Genomic DNA, 15,425 nt, shown 5'->3' with positions numbered 1-15,425 from the left:
GAGATGCTTGAACCACACACAAGTCTCAGTTCAAGATTGTCAGTTAGAGACAGATTATGGCTCATGGGCTTCCTTGTGTCAATCGACCTGAAAGATGAATATTTCACAGTACTTTGGTGCCCAGTTTTCATAGGAATGAAACTCAAATCAAAAATTAAACTCGAAAATATGGATTAATCCACTGAAGTCTTATAGATTACTTTCATGCTGCCTTTATGTACTTTTGGAGCTTGAAAGCTTTGGTACCTATTCGCTTTCATTGTATGGACCAACAGATCTGAAATATTCTTCTAAAAATCTTTGATTGTGTTCAGCAGAAGAAGAAAGTACACATCTGGGATGACATGAGGGTGAATAATTTATTTTTGGGTTAACTATCCCTTTAAGGGACAGATAGATGTGCTTTCTTCCCAGATGAAATGGGACTGTGAAAAAAAACAGATGAAATGGGACTGTGCTCAAGTTTTTATGGTTGCGGTGTCAAGTGTCTTCTGCCAATAAATTGCCATGATTTTGAAGGGCACAAGGTTACAGTCATAACCAGACCAATTTACTGTGAATAACTTTAGAAATCATTACTTATTGTGAAGTAGTATAATGATTCAGGTTACATCTTGCTTCTCAGTGAAATGAATCACTTGTCAGTGATCATCTTTTAAACTTGTGTGTCTCCTTCTCAAAGTAATTGTTCTGCCGCAGTTCATGGGAAATAACACAACCAATCATAAGGGAGTTGTTTAACTGGAAACAACAAGGAACTTTTTAAAATAATATTTATTGAGAATGAATAGCTCTTCAGAAGATTCAATGAAACTTTCACAGGAATAAATGAATTCATTCATCAATGTTCTTTAATGTTATTTTGGGCGCTTCATGGTGCAGACAATGGGTGGTGTTGAATAGCCGACAGGAGAATGAATACCAAGAAATCAAAATCCCCTAGGGTTCTGTTGGATGTAATCATCAGTAGTTTCCACTGGCTCTGATCGTAATGATCTAGGCTCGCTGAACATGAGGGTGGGGATGCTGCTCAGCGGCTCTTCTGAAATAGGACCACCCACAGCCGCATAAAAATTCCTCATCGGACCCTCTTCTGGGACTGGATGCACAGCCCTGTCCTGTGGCAGCTCTTGGACTGGATCCATGTAAATTTCTCCATTCTGTTGTTGCAGGTGCTGAATGATCTCTCTGGAGAGGTAATGAGGGTCACCTGTGTGTTCATCTAAGACACGGTGTAAAGAAAATCAGCATTATGAACGTGAGAATTATTGTGGAAAAAAAAACCTCAAGAATATGATCAGAATGAAATCACTTGAATGTGGTCATGACTTAAATGTTTTCCTTATGATAACTTCTGTGACAATGTTTTTGAAGACTTTAAAATACACTACCAGTCAAAAGTTTGGTAACTCTTGACTAAATATTTTTGGTCAATGCATAATTCCCATACATTCATTTGTGTTATTTCACAGTTTTGAGGACTTCACTAAAATAATAGCAAAGTCATCAAAATCAGAAAATGACACGCAGCAAAATGTGAATTGTAGTAATGAAAAATAATTAGTAGCGTGTCCACTATGGACTGGTAGTGTTTGAGTAAATGTGAATATATGGATCCTTGTTTGAATCCAATTGCATTGTTTTAAGTTTGATGTGATTTATTTTAAAGGTTGACCTAATTCTCACCATTGAGCAGGACAAGTCGGTAATGATTCCGGCACTCCAGAGAATTTTCCAGAATTTGGCTGAGAGTTCTGTAGAAAAGCAAGACCTGCTGTTTTCGCTCTCTCTCTCCAAACTCTGCATTGCTCTCGTGGGACATCTTATACAGCGTCTCAAGTGGTGTGGCATATTCCAAAACACAGTGGTAAATCTAGGAATAAAAACACAAGAGAAGGGGTACTTCTCATTTCTGAAATTGTGCATCTTTGTTTCCTTTCCTTGCGTCCTAGTTCCACTCTCTTAGGAAACGAGGAAAGGATGCATGGAAAGGAAATGAGGATGGAGGAATCTAAGGAAAATGGAATGTCCTTGTTTATCCAAGTGTCGCTTCAGAGCTCCATCTTTGGTCAGTTGCTTTTATTAATTATATATTCATAAAAATGTTTTATTTGGACTGCAAAGGTGACACATGAATTAAAAATGTTGTTCAAGATGTGGAGGAGGAGAATTTGTGTGTGTCAAGTGTTTCAACAAAAAAGTCTTCCGCACAGGATCCACCTGTGCATCCTCACTCATGCTTCCCCTGTCCTCCATCCTCGCCTCCTGCGGTGCATTTGAAGAATTGACCCCAAAAGTGCCCTCCAACTTTTTCAGACTTGGTTCCAGAACTATTTTTCCCATTAATTTTTTCCAAAGACTTTTCATGAAATCCTTCATAAAAGAGTTGTAAGCCATGAACCAAACCAACCAGCTCCGAGGTGAAACATGTGGCAGGGCGGAGGACGGGGCCGGGTCGTGATTCCGCACACCCGGCCCCTAATCGGGCTAATCAAGCCTCAGAGAAGGATAAAGGCTGACCGGAGATGGCGGTGTGACAGAGAGAGTGTTATGGGCAGCTGTCCGACACCTTTGTGAGTTTGTCTTTTTGGTTATGTTCTTTATTAAATTATAATTTATATTGTCAAGCTGGTTCTCGCCTCATCCTTGCCCTTTTACCTTATTACAAAACAATTTTATGTTTGTTGCAAAATATTCCGATAAAAACATAAGTAGTTTGAAGGTGAAGGGAGAGTGACCAGATTGCGTCCTTCACAGTGTGTCATGGGAGTGGCCGGTCGCTGCTGGGCTCGTTTTGCAGGCCGCGGTTCTCTGATTGGAAGTCTTTCTCTGCTGGATCATGAGTAATGTAGTTGTTCACCAGGAATTCCTCAATTAAAAATAATTTTTAAACAATTAAGTTTAAATAACGTGAACTGATGGCTTTAACAGAGGCATATACAATCAATTAACAACCTCGGAGTTCAAGGTAGGTCTGTCTTTCAAGGTTTATAAGTTATTGTTATCTGTCTATGGCAAGAATGAATGGTATTTTTACTGTTGCGCTCTATTGACACGTCCTTCATGATAGTGGAATTGAATCAGTTTTACGGGCTTGAGGAGTGAGGAAATTACACTGCATCAATTAGGGTATTGAGAAGCACCAAAGATCAATTAATTTAGTTTAGTCAGAGGCAGTACCCTATTTGGCCACAAAAAGGTGGTGTTTTTGCATTCAATGTATGGGTTTAGCATCACAACTATGCACACTAATGTTAGATTAAGATTGGCATGTCCCAAAGCAAAGTAGATTGCAGATAGTATTCCAAAGGTACTTGTGGCAGGATTAACGAAATGTTCTTATGAAGAAATTTCTTCTTAACTACCATTTTCTTATTAATTAGTAATTAAAGTATTCCTGGATAAACTTCTTAAGAAAGTTCTTATAATTTTTTGTAAATATTGCTCTTAAGAAAAAACACAATGTAAGAAGCATTCAAATTCTTGAACAAAATGTTCTTAAGATATCATCGTAAAACCAACTTAAAGTTAGGATAACCTCACAGTTGTCTTAAATTATAAAAGGTAAGATGTTTAATGAATTTACAGGGTTTTTCACGTCGAGTCTGAAGTCGCAGTGGGCTGTTTAAATAATTAAACAGTCTTCTGATTGGCACTGCCAGCAGGTGGGTGTGTCTTTAAGACCCAAACTATACAATCTAGTGGGGGTCCAACAGAATCGATGCAAAATCTTAAATTGCATCAGATGGACTTTTGCATCTCTAGATGTAGACTTGATGCTTTTTAGAATCCTAACCCACACTCCCTCCTCCAATATCAAATGTAAGTTTTTCTCCCATAATCTCTTGAGAGAAGAGGAAGCTCCGTCCCCCAAACGCTAAAATAACAGGGAGTAATTCACAATGCCTCATAACCATTTACCGCCTTTACCGGGTGTCTATAAAGTCATTTAATCCACTCAATAAAAGTATTTTCGAACCCCTATATATCCAAAACCTTATGAAAATAATCCCATTCTACCATATCAAATGCCTTTTCTGCGTCAAGTGAGATGGCAGTGACAGGAGTCTGATCATTCGCCACTGACCACATGATATTGATGAAACACCTAATGTTATCAGAAGAGCTGCGGCCCCAAAAAACCCCACCTGATCTATGTATAAGAAATGTAAGAACTTAATCAATTAGCCAAAACTTTTAACAAAATTTTAACGTCTAGCTGGATCAGGAAAATTGGACTGAAATTGGACGGTAATATGACGGTCGCTTGGATCTTTGTCCTTTTTAAGAATCAGACAGATCCGTGCTTGTGTCATGGTTAGAAGAAGCTTTCCATTCTTTAATGATTCAATATAAACTTCTAACAAAAGTGGAGCCAGTTCTGTAGCATAAGATCTTAAATATTCAGCTGCAAAACCATCTGGCCTTGGAATCTTGCCTGTAGGCAGGACATTAGGCCTAATTACCTCATCAAGCTCCGCCAATGTTATCTCAGAATCAATATAATTATTTTGCTCATTCATCAGTTTAGGGAGTTCTAATGGTTCCACAAAGTTTCTAATATCCTCATTAGTAGACAAAGACGTGGAACTATAAAGATGAAGATAGAATTTTTTTAAAGCAATATTAATATCAATGGCCAAGGTAAATATTTCACCACTAAGTTTTCACTGAGGGAATGGTAGAATAAGACTCTCTCTGCTTTATATATCTAGCCAAAAGTTTCCCTGCTTTGTCCCCTGACTCAAAGTATGACTGTCTTGCCTTGAACAGCCAAAACTCCACCTTTCATGACAAAATAGTATTATATCTGTATTCCAATCGGGTCAATTCTCTGAGGCCATCAAAAGACATTTGGCGCTTCAGCTCTGCACTTTTAATATTCCCTTACAACTCCACAAGTTCTCGTGCTTTGGATTTTTTTGATGAATGAGGCATATTGTATGATCTGACCCCTAAGAACCACCTTAAGTGCCTCCTAAGCCATGCCCACAGAGGATACTGAGGACCAGTTGGTTTCCATATAAACATTGATGTCAGCCTTTACCATTGGCTGAAATTCAGGATTTTGCAAAAGGGATACATTAAAGCACCAACTATGTGATTTTACTTTTCTCCATATGTGGCAACACCTCTAAACACACCAGGGTGTGATCTGAGACTAAGATGTTTCCAGTTGAGCAATCCACAACAGAAGAAATAAGGGCTTTCTCAGATCTATTCTATAATCTATTCTATAATAAATCTTATGGACTGATGAAATAATGTATAGTCCCTCCCAGATGGGTTCAAAAGCCTCCAGAAATCTGTAAGATCAAGATTTTAACACATCCTATTCAATGTTGCACTAGGGGGCTTACACACGTTTGCTTCACTATGATCAAGGACTGAGTCCATCAAAAGATTAAAGTCTCATCCCCATATTATATCATGAGGGGAGCCAGCGGCTTGCAACATCCCTTCAAGAAAACTCTTATGTTCAGTGAGTCAGGTCCACTAGGCAGCAACATGAAAATCACCAAATGGCTTACTCACTCCAATGTCTTTATGAAGGACAATTCTTGCTGTGGGCATGTAAATTCTTTATGGCCATCCATAGTATCTATTCTCGGTTTGGCAGGAAACATCAGAACAAAAGCAACCTTCCGTTGATGTAAGAGATTCTTGCATTTCTTGAATTGCACGTTTCTCTCTTGTCGAATTCACAAAGTCTGGGAACAAGAAAATACTGTGGTTCTTCCCAGAAAGCTTTCCTTTATTCCTCGCTTTGCATAACACAAGATCTTTATCAGATCTCAGAAATTTGGCCAGAATTGAGTGGGGCCTGTCTCCCTCAGCAGATCTCTGAACCGGGACCCTGTGAGCTTGCTCGATTACCAACTTATGGCCTGTTATGTTGAGCAGACTCAAAGAGCCCATCTAGGAATTTTACCATGTCTCGGCCTTCCTCATGCTCAGGAATTCCAATGTTCCAAATCTACTTTGGTCGCTAGTGGATTAGCAGCTAATTCCCTTTTTGATGACTCCAGATAATTGATCCGTTTCTTGACATCCCCGATTCTTGTAACCAGATAAGTGAATTTCGTCTCCATGGACGTGATCGATCGACATATTATAGCCAGATCCTCTAAGTCTGCGATGACCTTCACCAGCTTTGCAGACATACTCGACAGTTGACATTGAGTTTCTACCACCGCAACATCCAAACTGAGTCCCTGGTCTGCGGCCCGGTCAGGGGTGTCAGCTTGAGCACGTGTCTTTTAATATCTCCAGAGCCCAAGGATTTTGAATTATTTGACATGTTGTCTTCATAAAACAGTTAAGAATCTGGGTGTATTGAATCTCACCGGTTTTTGACATAAAAGTATTAAAAACTTGCAAAGTGCGCAGAGCTTGCCGTTCACACATCCGAACCTAGCATGGCGTCACGCGACTTGTTATATTTTTATCTTCCGCTTGTTAACTCTGTAAATGTTATCACCAGATTCAGACAATAAATATTGTTTTGAAGCTTCTGAATGTGTTGACCAATCATACTAATTCAAATGGATGCATTACATATAGTGTTCTCCGCGATATTCTCCTTTGATGGTTAATTTCGTTAAACTAACACATCTCACGCACTTTACATTCAAAAAACGTATCACAAGGTGCTTGCTACTTAAAAAAAAAAAAAAAGGTTAATGGATCAATTTATCATTACAATACACCAGTGTTGAAGTACTGAATTTGTTGTAGGCTATTAGACAAGGCAAATCCATTAGCAGGCTGATCAGACAATGTCAAAGCTTTAAATGTCAAAAGAAAAAAATTACAATATTTTGAACTTCTTGACACTTTTTTAATAATTGCACATAGGAACATTTACAAACTTCTTATAATGTATCCTAAGAACTTCCTTAATTTTTTTGTTTTTTAAGAACATTTTTGTGAATCATTTTGTGTATGTATTCGTAACTTTTTCAGTTGTATAAAAATGGCAAGGAATGCAATGCCAAAGCTCCCTCAGCAGTTTTTAAGTGTATGAACCTAAAACTTAGAGACTGCATGACATGAAAATTGTGTTTTATGTATTGCAGCTTTTAGTCCATAGCTGTGTTCCAAATGACACAATTTACACTGGTCTTACACTGTACATTAAGCACTCAGCCATGCAGTGTACGAATTTTCAAATTGCAGACCCAAATGGAACACTAGAGGGTTTTTTTTACTGCACAGAAATCTCAAACGCATGCGATGTGTTGAAGATGACTTTAGTGTATTAAGTTCAACAATTACATATATATCAAATAATAAACATATGGATACAGCGTAGTGTGACGATAAATTATCCAACTCACATTTTGTCTCCACAGAAGGTTCGCTAGTTTCCACATTCACCATTAATTAAAGATGTTCTATCACTCCAGCATTGTGGCCAGGTAACTTTGCCCCCTCCTCTACGTAGGACAAGCCACAACCGTTGAGTGCATGAAGTGTCCAAAATTCCACACTCTATTATTTTGGTTGAACAAGTACAACATCCAAGTAAGTGTAGTACACTTATTTTTGCTGCATTTTAAATGTAAACATACTGGCACTACTATAGTATTTTTTTAAAGGTCAAACCTAGATAAAAGGTACTAATATAGAATAGTATGGGCATTATGTAAACCAATGTACACAAGGCTGTACGTGGCTATGCTATGGGAAACATGTATGCTGTCTTAACTTATCGAAAATGTACATTCAACAATATAAAAAAGCAACAACAAAAAGCATTCCTCAGACACTGGATGGCACAGCTAATAGACAAGTTATCTTATTATGCTTAAGACTGTTATATTCTATTTATTGAAAATGTATACTTTCATAATAAATTAATTGAAAAGTTATAAAAAAAAAAAAAGAAAGCTTATTGTTAAGCATTAAAAAGAATGGTAAATGGTCTGCACTTATATAGCGGCTTTTTAAGCCTTAATGGTATTCAAAGCACTTTACATTGCATCTCATTCACCCATTCACACACACACACTCACACTCACACACCAATGGCGGCAGAGATGCCATGCAAGGTGCTAGCCTGCCATTGGGAGCAACTTGGGATTCAGTGTCTTGCCCAAGGACACTTCGGCATATGGAGTCATGTGGGCCGGGATTCGAACCACCAACCCTGCAATTAGTGGCCGACCCGCTCTACCAACTGAGCCACAGCCGCCAAGGTCTGTTAATTAATGGTGGCAAACAGAGACAGATGGGGAAGCGAGCCCATTGGTTAAGATTGGTTAAAAATGATGTCTGGTATTGGATAGTTAGATGAACAGCTGGCATCTCAGGTTTTGTTGCTTTGCTCAATAAAGGCTAACCTTTGACATCTGGAACTCCTGACATTGAGAGTTTTCTTGCATAGAGGGAAAGAGGCTTCAATAATCCACAACACTACTTACACTACAAAAAGAGGTAGAATAGTGCAGAAGTGTGCAATTGAGGACACACCTCGTGTCTGTTAGCTTTTACACTAGAATGCTAGTGTACTTCTAAATGTTGACAAATTACTTTATGCTAGCTTTTACACTAGAAAGAGTACTTCTAAATGCTGACTAATTACCTTATACTAGCATTTAACTGTTATGCAAGTCGACTCCTAAATGTTCCTCAAATTACATTTTGCTATCTTTTAAACTAGCATGCTAGTGTAATCCCGCAGTCAATGTTCCTAAAATTATCTTTTGCTATCTTTTAAACCAGCATGCTATTGCACTCCTTAATGTTCCTAAAATTACCTTTAGCTATCTTTTAAACTAGCATGCTAGCCTACTCCCTAATGATCCTAAAATTGCCTTTAACTATCTTTTAAACCAGCATGCTACTCCTTAATGCTTAAACAAGCATTCTAGTCTACTCCTTAATGTTCCTATCATTTATACCAGCATGCTAGTGTACCTACTCCTATATTCCTATCATATCAGCTATCATTGCCCTACTTCTGCCCCTACTTTATGTTTAAAAGGGAAATATGAAACACAGAAAGAAAACTGTGCTTATCAAGCCATTTCATGCCCCATTCCTTTGAAAGTCTTCATTGTGAGAGAGTTGAAGAATGTAAGGCTCAAAAATCAAGGTAATTCTGAATGTTTAGTCTTTTGTGTGGAACTTATGATTGTAATGACCCAGCAATATGGCTGCCATGAATGCTCTCCCTTTGAAGTGCCTTGCAAAGACATCATTTATGCTGTTTGGAGTGCACAGATGGTCTGTAAGTATTGAATTAATAATGAAATATAGGGCAATGATTTAGCTAGACGCTAAAGCTAACATGTTAACCCAAATTCACAACACAGAATTCTGTGGTATCGACACACAATTTTATGATGTGGTAATGTGTCACAGTTCTGGCATAGAATCTTCACAAGTATGTACTTCCTCAGCACCAAAGAAGAGCAGACTTTTAGTGTGTATTAAAAGTATGCAAATTGGGATGAAGTTAAACTCTTCTCTCAAGTAAAGGACTTTAACTTAAATGCTAATCCTTGTATCATAATATTTGATAATTTTTTTGTATCATCAAACTGTTATACAGAGATTCTACATTTCTAATTAAAATGTGTTTATGCCTATCCATTTTCAATTAATTGATGCTCTCCAGGATCAAAGGACTTCACTAAATTAGCAGTTGTTGCATGAGCAACAATACACTGATACTAAATTGAAATCTCTACTTTGGTGTAGTAATCACCCACCTCATTGTTCTGACCACTGATCTTGTAGATGCTGTTCTTGTAGCTGCGTTTCCTCACCCCAGCTCTGTCCAGCTCCAGTTCTGGAAGATTATTGTAAAAGACCACATTAGTGTCCTCCTCCTCAGGTTTGGAAGGGACTGCAGCGTTGAGAGGCAGAAGGATATGGAGGCGAGGAGAACTCAGTCTCTCTCCAGTGGCGGTGTATCTGGTGACCTTTTTCTGTAAATCTGCAAGGGAAAAGTATGCAAAAGGAGGGTAAAGATAGGGGAATTTCTCACTTGATTAACATACAGTTAAATAAATCAATAAATGGCTTAACGAGTGCCATCCCTTACAATTCAGTTCACTCAACATTGCGTAATTCTGACGAATATAGGAAAATCGTTTTCCGAAGACCTATTTGAAACCCTTCTACAATAACACCAATTCTAAGATTGGCTATGGTGTTTAAACCCCACACTTTTAGGCGTGCAAACACCATTCGTCAGGATTTTCTTCCTTTAAGACTGCGACCATCTCTCTCGTCTAGAAGGCCTCTACAACTTCGCCATAGACATACACGAGTCAGCGGGCTGGATCTTCACAGCAACGAGAAGACTCTCCGCTCCCCTGCAAAGTTCCAGCGAACATTTACTCCACCTCGCCACTTGACATTTCGCTGGAGAACGGGCCGCTTCAGCATCCTGATTCCCCACAGTGCTTCTGCAAGAATTTTTAATGACGTCATTCCGCAAGTGTTCCAAGCAGCAAATCCAGTCGTAAGACAGTCAGGAGAGCTGTGGTCGTTGCTTGGGCCAGATGCTTATGGAGACAGATTGCCCTCACTGTGAGAGCATGATTCTCAAGACGCATCGCTTTCGGATCAACCTAGTTCTGAGGGACGATTCCACCTCACACGCTCTCTCAATTGCTCCTTTAGAGACTCCCGAGGATCACACCAGGTGGCACGGCGGGGCCGAGATGGCGAGTTAGGTGAATCAGAGGTGGAGCTCGTGCTAGCGCAAGCCCCTCAATCTTCTCTTGAAGCGTCTGTGTGATGAGCTCCGGTCCTCTGTTGGAGCGTGGGACCTCGTTATGTTTGGCAGTTCTGACAATCAGGTTCAGGTTCAGGTAATTTTATTTATACACGTAGGTAGATTTGTTTGCAGTGGGCGAGTTCATAAATTTTTTACAAACAGCAGAAACAGCTCCACGTTCCAATCAACATTTAAATACAATATATAAATAGTAAAATAAAATAGACGTTGGATCTATATCATCATCTTATCAATGTTGCTACGACTTGTTCAACTAAGTAATAGCTGCTGGAACAAAGCTGTATTTATACCGCATTGTTCTGCACTGTGGGACTATAAACATTAGTCCAAAAGGAAGAAGCTGAAATTCACTGTGCAAGGGATGGGAGTCATCATTTAAAATCGAGCCAGCCATCTGCTGTAACTCTGTGTTATACAGGGACACTGGGTTAAGTTGTGACTCGCCAATAAGCCAATTTGACTCAAAAGATTTCTGTTCTTCAAAGATACTGTAGAATTTCGAACCAGGACACTAAAGATAAGCATAGAATTTATTCAATTAAATTACAATAGAATAAGGTCATCATAGTTTTGTCAATGTGAAAAAGGGACAGTTTCCTTAAACAAAACAAATATTGGTGCCCCTTTTTACACACAGCTTCACAATTTGCTTCAAAGTTCAGATTTGAGTCAATAATTGACCCAAGATATTTGTTGAATTTTGCACATTTAGACAATGATGTCTCGAATGATTCCTGCCAAAATGATGAGTACCACGCACAGCCATTTCCTGGAGGCGAGCAGTGCTGACGCACTTGTTATCATGCACCCGGTCCACATGGCTACATGATTCAGTACATACTCCAGCCATCTTGCTCCCAGTTTGAAATTAATCTTCCCTCCAAAATTCACTAGGTGGGGAAATTAATCATTAGCAATCACACTTGAGGTGTGTTTTAATGAATATTGTGCATAACCACTTCCCGGTAGTGAGCGGCGCTCAGTCTCATCTAGTGAGCAAGCCGACGCGTGCCCGTTATCCCCCTCTATGAATGCCTGGCAAGTCAAGTCAAGTCCACCACACACATCATTTCAAAGCAGCTTTACACAAGATCAGGCATTAACAGAAGATAAAACTGTAATATCTATAATGTCTTAGTCATCATTGTGTAGTTTAATAAAATACTGTTGTGAATTGTGTTTAAAAATAAGTAATTAAAAAAATAATTGTATTTACACAATACAATTAGGCGACTGTGGCAAGGAAAAAAAACTCCAGAAGATGTTGGTTAATGGAGAAACATAACCTTGGGAGAAACCAGACTCACTATGTGGGCCAGTTCCCCTCTGGCTAAACAACATGAATATAATGCCAATATTACTTGTGTGTAGTGCAAGTCGTGGTTTAAAATTATTAATTAAGTGTTAAGGGTCAGTGTTTAAACAAAGATTTTGTATGAACTGTAAGATTAATGACTAATTTCTTTGAAGTCCATCCTGGATTAACTGCAGAAGTTCACATATATCCAGTTGTCCTTGTTAGTTGGCTGTTGAAGGGTTTTGTTGGCAATAAATTGGTAGTCTATGTAGTCCATTTCAAGAGTGTAGTCCATCATTAGACGTGATGTAGTCAGAGGTCAGTGAGGTGCATCGCAGTTCAAACTGGCTGGTAATTTTGGTGAGGTCTATCCTAAATCCAAGGTTCAGGTAATGGCATTTTAAGTATCCCATGTCTTATGGTTGGAGTTGCCTCAGTTCATCCTGAAGACCACAAGACTGAAATGATGTTTGGCTGGCACCGGCTGTTATTAGTCATTCTCACACAGCGACACGTAGCAGTGGAGTCCAACACATAGCAGGAATGTAGCTGAATTCAGCCGGTTCTGGTGACCTGAGGATAAGAGTACCGAGGTTGAGACAGGGAAACAAATAAAATACTATTAGCACAGATGCCATTACATTTATTGCAGAGTTATAGATTATAATCACAGTTTCTGGTTTCGGCACACCTAATTAAAGCTGCCTAATTGTGAGTTGAAGGATAAATTAGGTGTATGCCTGGCTAAATAGATGTGTCTTTAGTCTAGACTTAAACGGAGTGAGTGTGTCTGCATCTCGAACAGTGTTAGGGAGACAATTCCATAGTTTAGGAGCCAAATATGAAAAGGATCTACCTCCTTTTGTGGATTTTGATATTCTAGGAACTATTAGCAGGCCAGAATTTTGCGATCATAATGAACATGATGGAATATAGCTTGGTAGAAGGCCATTTAAGTACTGCAGAGCTAGACCATTAAAAGTAAAACAATTAATACGAAATTTAACAGGTAGCCAATGTAACAATGATAAAATGGGGCTAATATGATCATATTTCTTGGTTCTCATCAGCACTCTGGCTGCTGTATTTGAAGCAATTGAAGTTTATTTATTGATCTTGCTGGACATCCTCCCAGTAATGCATTACAAAAATCTAGTCTTGAGATCATGAACGCATTAACTCGTTTTTCGGCATCAGCAACAGCATGTGTCATAATTTAGCAATATTATTAGGTGGAAGAATGCTGTTCTACAAACATTGGTAATTTAATTTTGAAAGGACCGATTGGTATCAAATATAACACCTAAGTTCTTCGCTGTTGAAGATGATGTAACAGTACATCCATCGAGAGTCAAATTATAGTTTAGCGGCTTATTTTTAGAGCTTTTTAGTGCAATAATTAGTACCTCTGTTTTGTTGGAATTGAGTAAATGGCCATTTCTGGCCATACAATCTTTTATTTTTATTGATACACTCATGTAATTTGGAGAATTGTGAAAGCTCATTAGGTTTTGAAGAAATATAAAGCTGGGTATCGTCAGCATAACAGTGGAAACTTATTCCACGATTCCTGTTAATATCTCCCAGGGGAAGCATATACAAGGAGAAAAGGAGAGGCCCTAAAACTGATCCCTGTGGCACTCCATAATTTACTTTTGTTTGGTTTGACAATTCCTCATTTACATAGACAAAATGGTAGCGGTCTGCCAAATAGGACCCAAACAATGTTGTGATCTATCGTGTCAAATGCAGCACTAAGATCTAAAAGCACTAGAAGTGAAATGCAGCCGTGATCAGATGATAAGAACAAGTAATTTGTAACTCTGATAAGTGCATTCTCTGTACTGTGTTGAGGCCTAAATCCTGACTGAAATTGTTCATATACTGTATACTATTTCTCTGTAGAAATGAACATATTTGGGAGGATACTACCTTTTCTATTTTTTTCTACATACACGAGAGATATCAAATCGGTCTTTAATTAGCCAGTTCTCAAGGATCAAGTTGTGGCTTCTTAATAAGCGGTTTGATAACTGCCATTTTAAAGTTCTTGGGACATGTCCTAAGGATAGAGAGGAGTTAATAATATTAAGAAGAGGTTCTAAGATCACAGGGTATACCTCTTTTAAGGGCTTGGTTGGTATTGGATCTAACAACCATGTTGTGGTTTTTGATGTTTCGATGAGTTTTGTTAGCTCTTCATGACCTATGATAGCGAAGGATTAAAGTTGCATGTGAGGAAAATTGTGAGACACTGTTTTCTGAGGTGCTATAACAGATGATTACATAATTTAAAATGTATTTCTGATTATTAAAATTTTATTAGTAAAGAAATTCATGAAGTCGTTACTCTTGTGCTGCGACGTAATATATTGTTCTGTTGAGGCTTTATTTCTAACCAATTTAGCCACAGTACTAAATAAACACCTAGGATTGTTGTGGTCCTATTGTAGCAACACCTCCTCCTCGACCCTTCAGACGAAGCTCATGTTTATAACAATAACCTGGGGGAGTAGATTCATTTAAACTAATATATTCATTCGGTTTAAACCAGGATTCAGTCAAACAGAGCACATCCAAACTATGATCTGTAATAATTTCATTTACATGTAGTGCTTTGTTAGAAAGAGATATAATGTTTAGTAGCCCTATCTTTATGTGATGTTTATTTTTTATTTGTTTGTTTTGTTCAAGTTTGACCTTAATCAAATTTTTGCTAAATGTTTAGTGAGGTTTGGTAGTTTGGGGAACAGACACAGTCTCCATGAGATATCTAGGTGATACAGTCTCTATGTGTTGAAGTTTATGTGACCTGTGTGATGTCTCAAGGCAGCTAGCAGATGTTCAGATTAACCAGTTTGTCTGCTTCCTGACCTGGGCCCCAGTTAGTCAAATACTATCATTATTAAGACTATGAGCCAAATTACTAGAGAGGAGAGCAGCCCCTTACCTGGAGGGATGGAGTACATCTCTCTTTAGCAGATCAGGTCTACCCATAAAACTCTTACAATTATCTATAAATCCTATTTTACTCTTCAGACACCACTCAGACATCCAGCCATTTAGTGACACTAATCTACTATAAACCTCATCACCACAATGAGCAGGGAGGACAATTTTAGAAAATCTACATTTAATATTAGCCAGCACTTGTAAATTTGATTTGATGTCAGATGCTCTGGCACCCGAAATGCATTTAAAATAGTGGCTGGAGTCTCTACTTCCACGTTCCATACAATAGAATCACCAATGACAAGGGCTCTTTCAACATGATTCTCAGTAGGTGCATCACTGAGTGGGGAGAATCGATTGGAAAACCTAACAGGAACGGGAGAGTGGTGTCGCTTTGCTGAGCGAGTATGCCGCCGAGAC

The 15,425-nt window shown here is 38.6% G+C and overlaps 1 protein-coding gene across 1 annotated transcript in view; it reads right to left on the bottom strand.

Annotated features, from left to right (window-relative positions):
* Window positions 1-751: 751 nt before the first annotated feature.
* sting1 (stimulator of interferon response cGAMP interactor 1) overlaps window positions 752-15,425 on the bottom strand; it is a 29,735-nt gene continuing 15,061 nt past the window's right edge. Inside the window, exons 5-7 of the mRNA XM_052150121.1 lie at window positions 9,720-9,946; window positions 1,687-1,873; window positions 752-1,222 (exon numbers count right to left, since the gene is read on the bottom strand). Coding sequence (XP_052006081.1) covers window positions 930-1,222; window positions 1,687-1,873; window positions 9,720-9,946 — 707 coding nt within the window. The 3' untranslated portion in view covers window positions 752-929. The remainder of the gene's footprint in view (window positions 1,223-1,686; window positions 1,874-9,719; window positions 9,947-15,425) is intronic.

The sequence above is a fragment of the Xyrauchen texanus genome, chromosome 19 (assembly GCF_025860055.1).
Source record: "Xyrauchen texanus isolate HMW12.3.18 chromosome 19, RBS_HiC_50CHRs, whole genome shotgun sequence".
In the NCBI taxonomy this organism is placed as follows: domain Eukaryota; kingdom Metazoa; phylum Chordata; class Actinopteri; order Cypriniformes; family Catostomidae; genus Xyrauchen; species Xyrauchen texanus.
The sequence above is the reverse complement of the archived record's forward strand: the minus strand, read 5'-3'. Positions and strand labels throughout refer to the sequence as shown.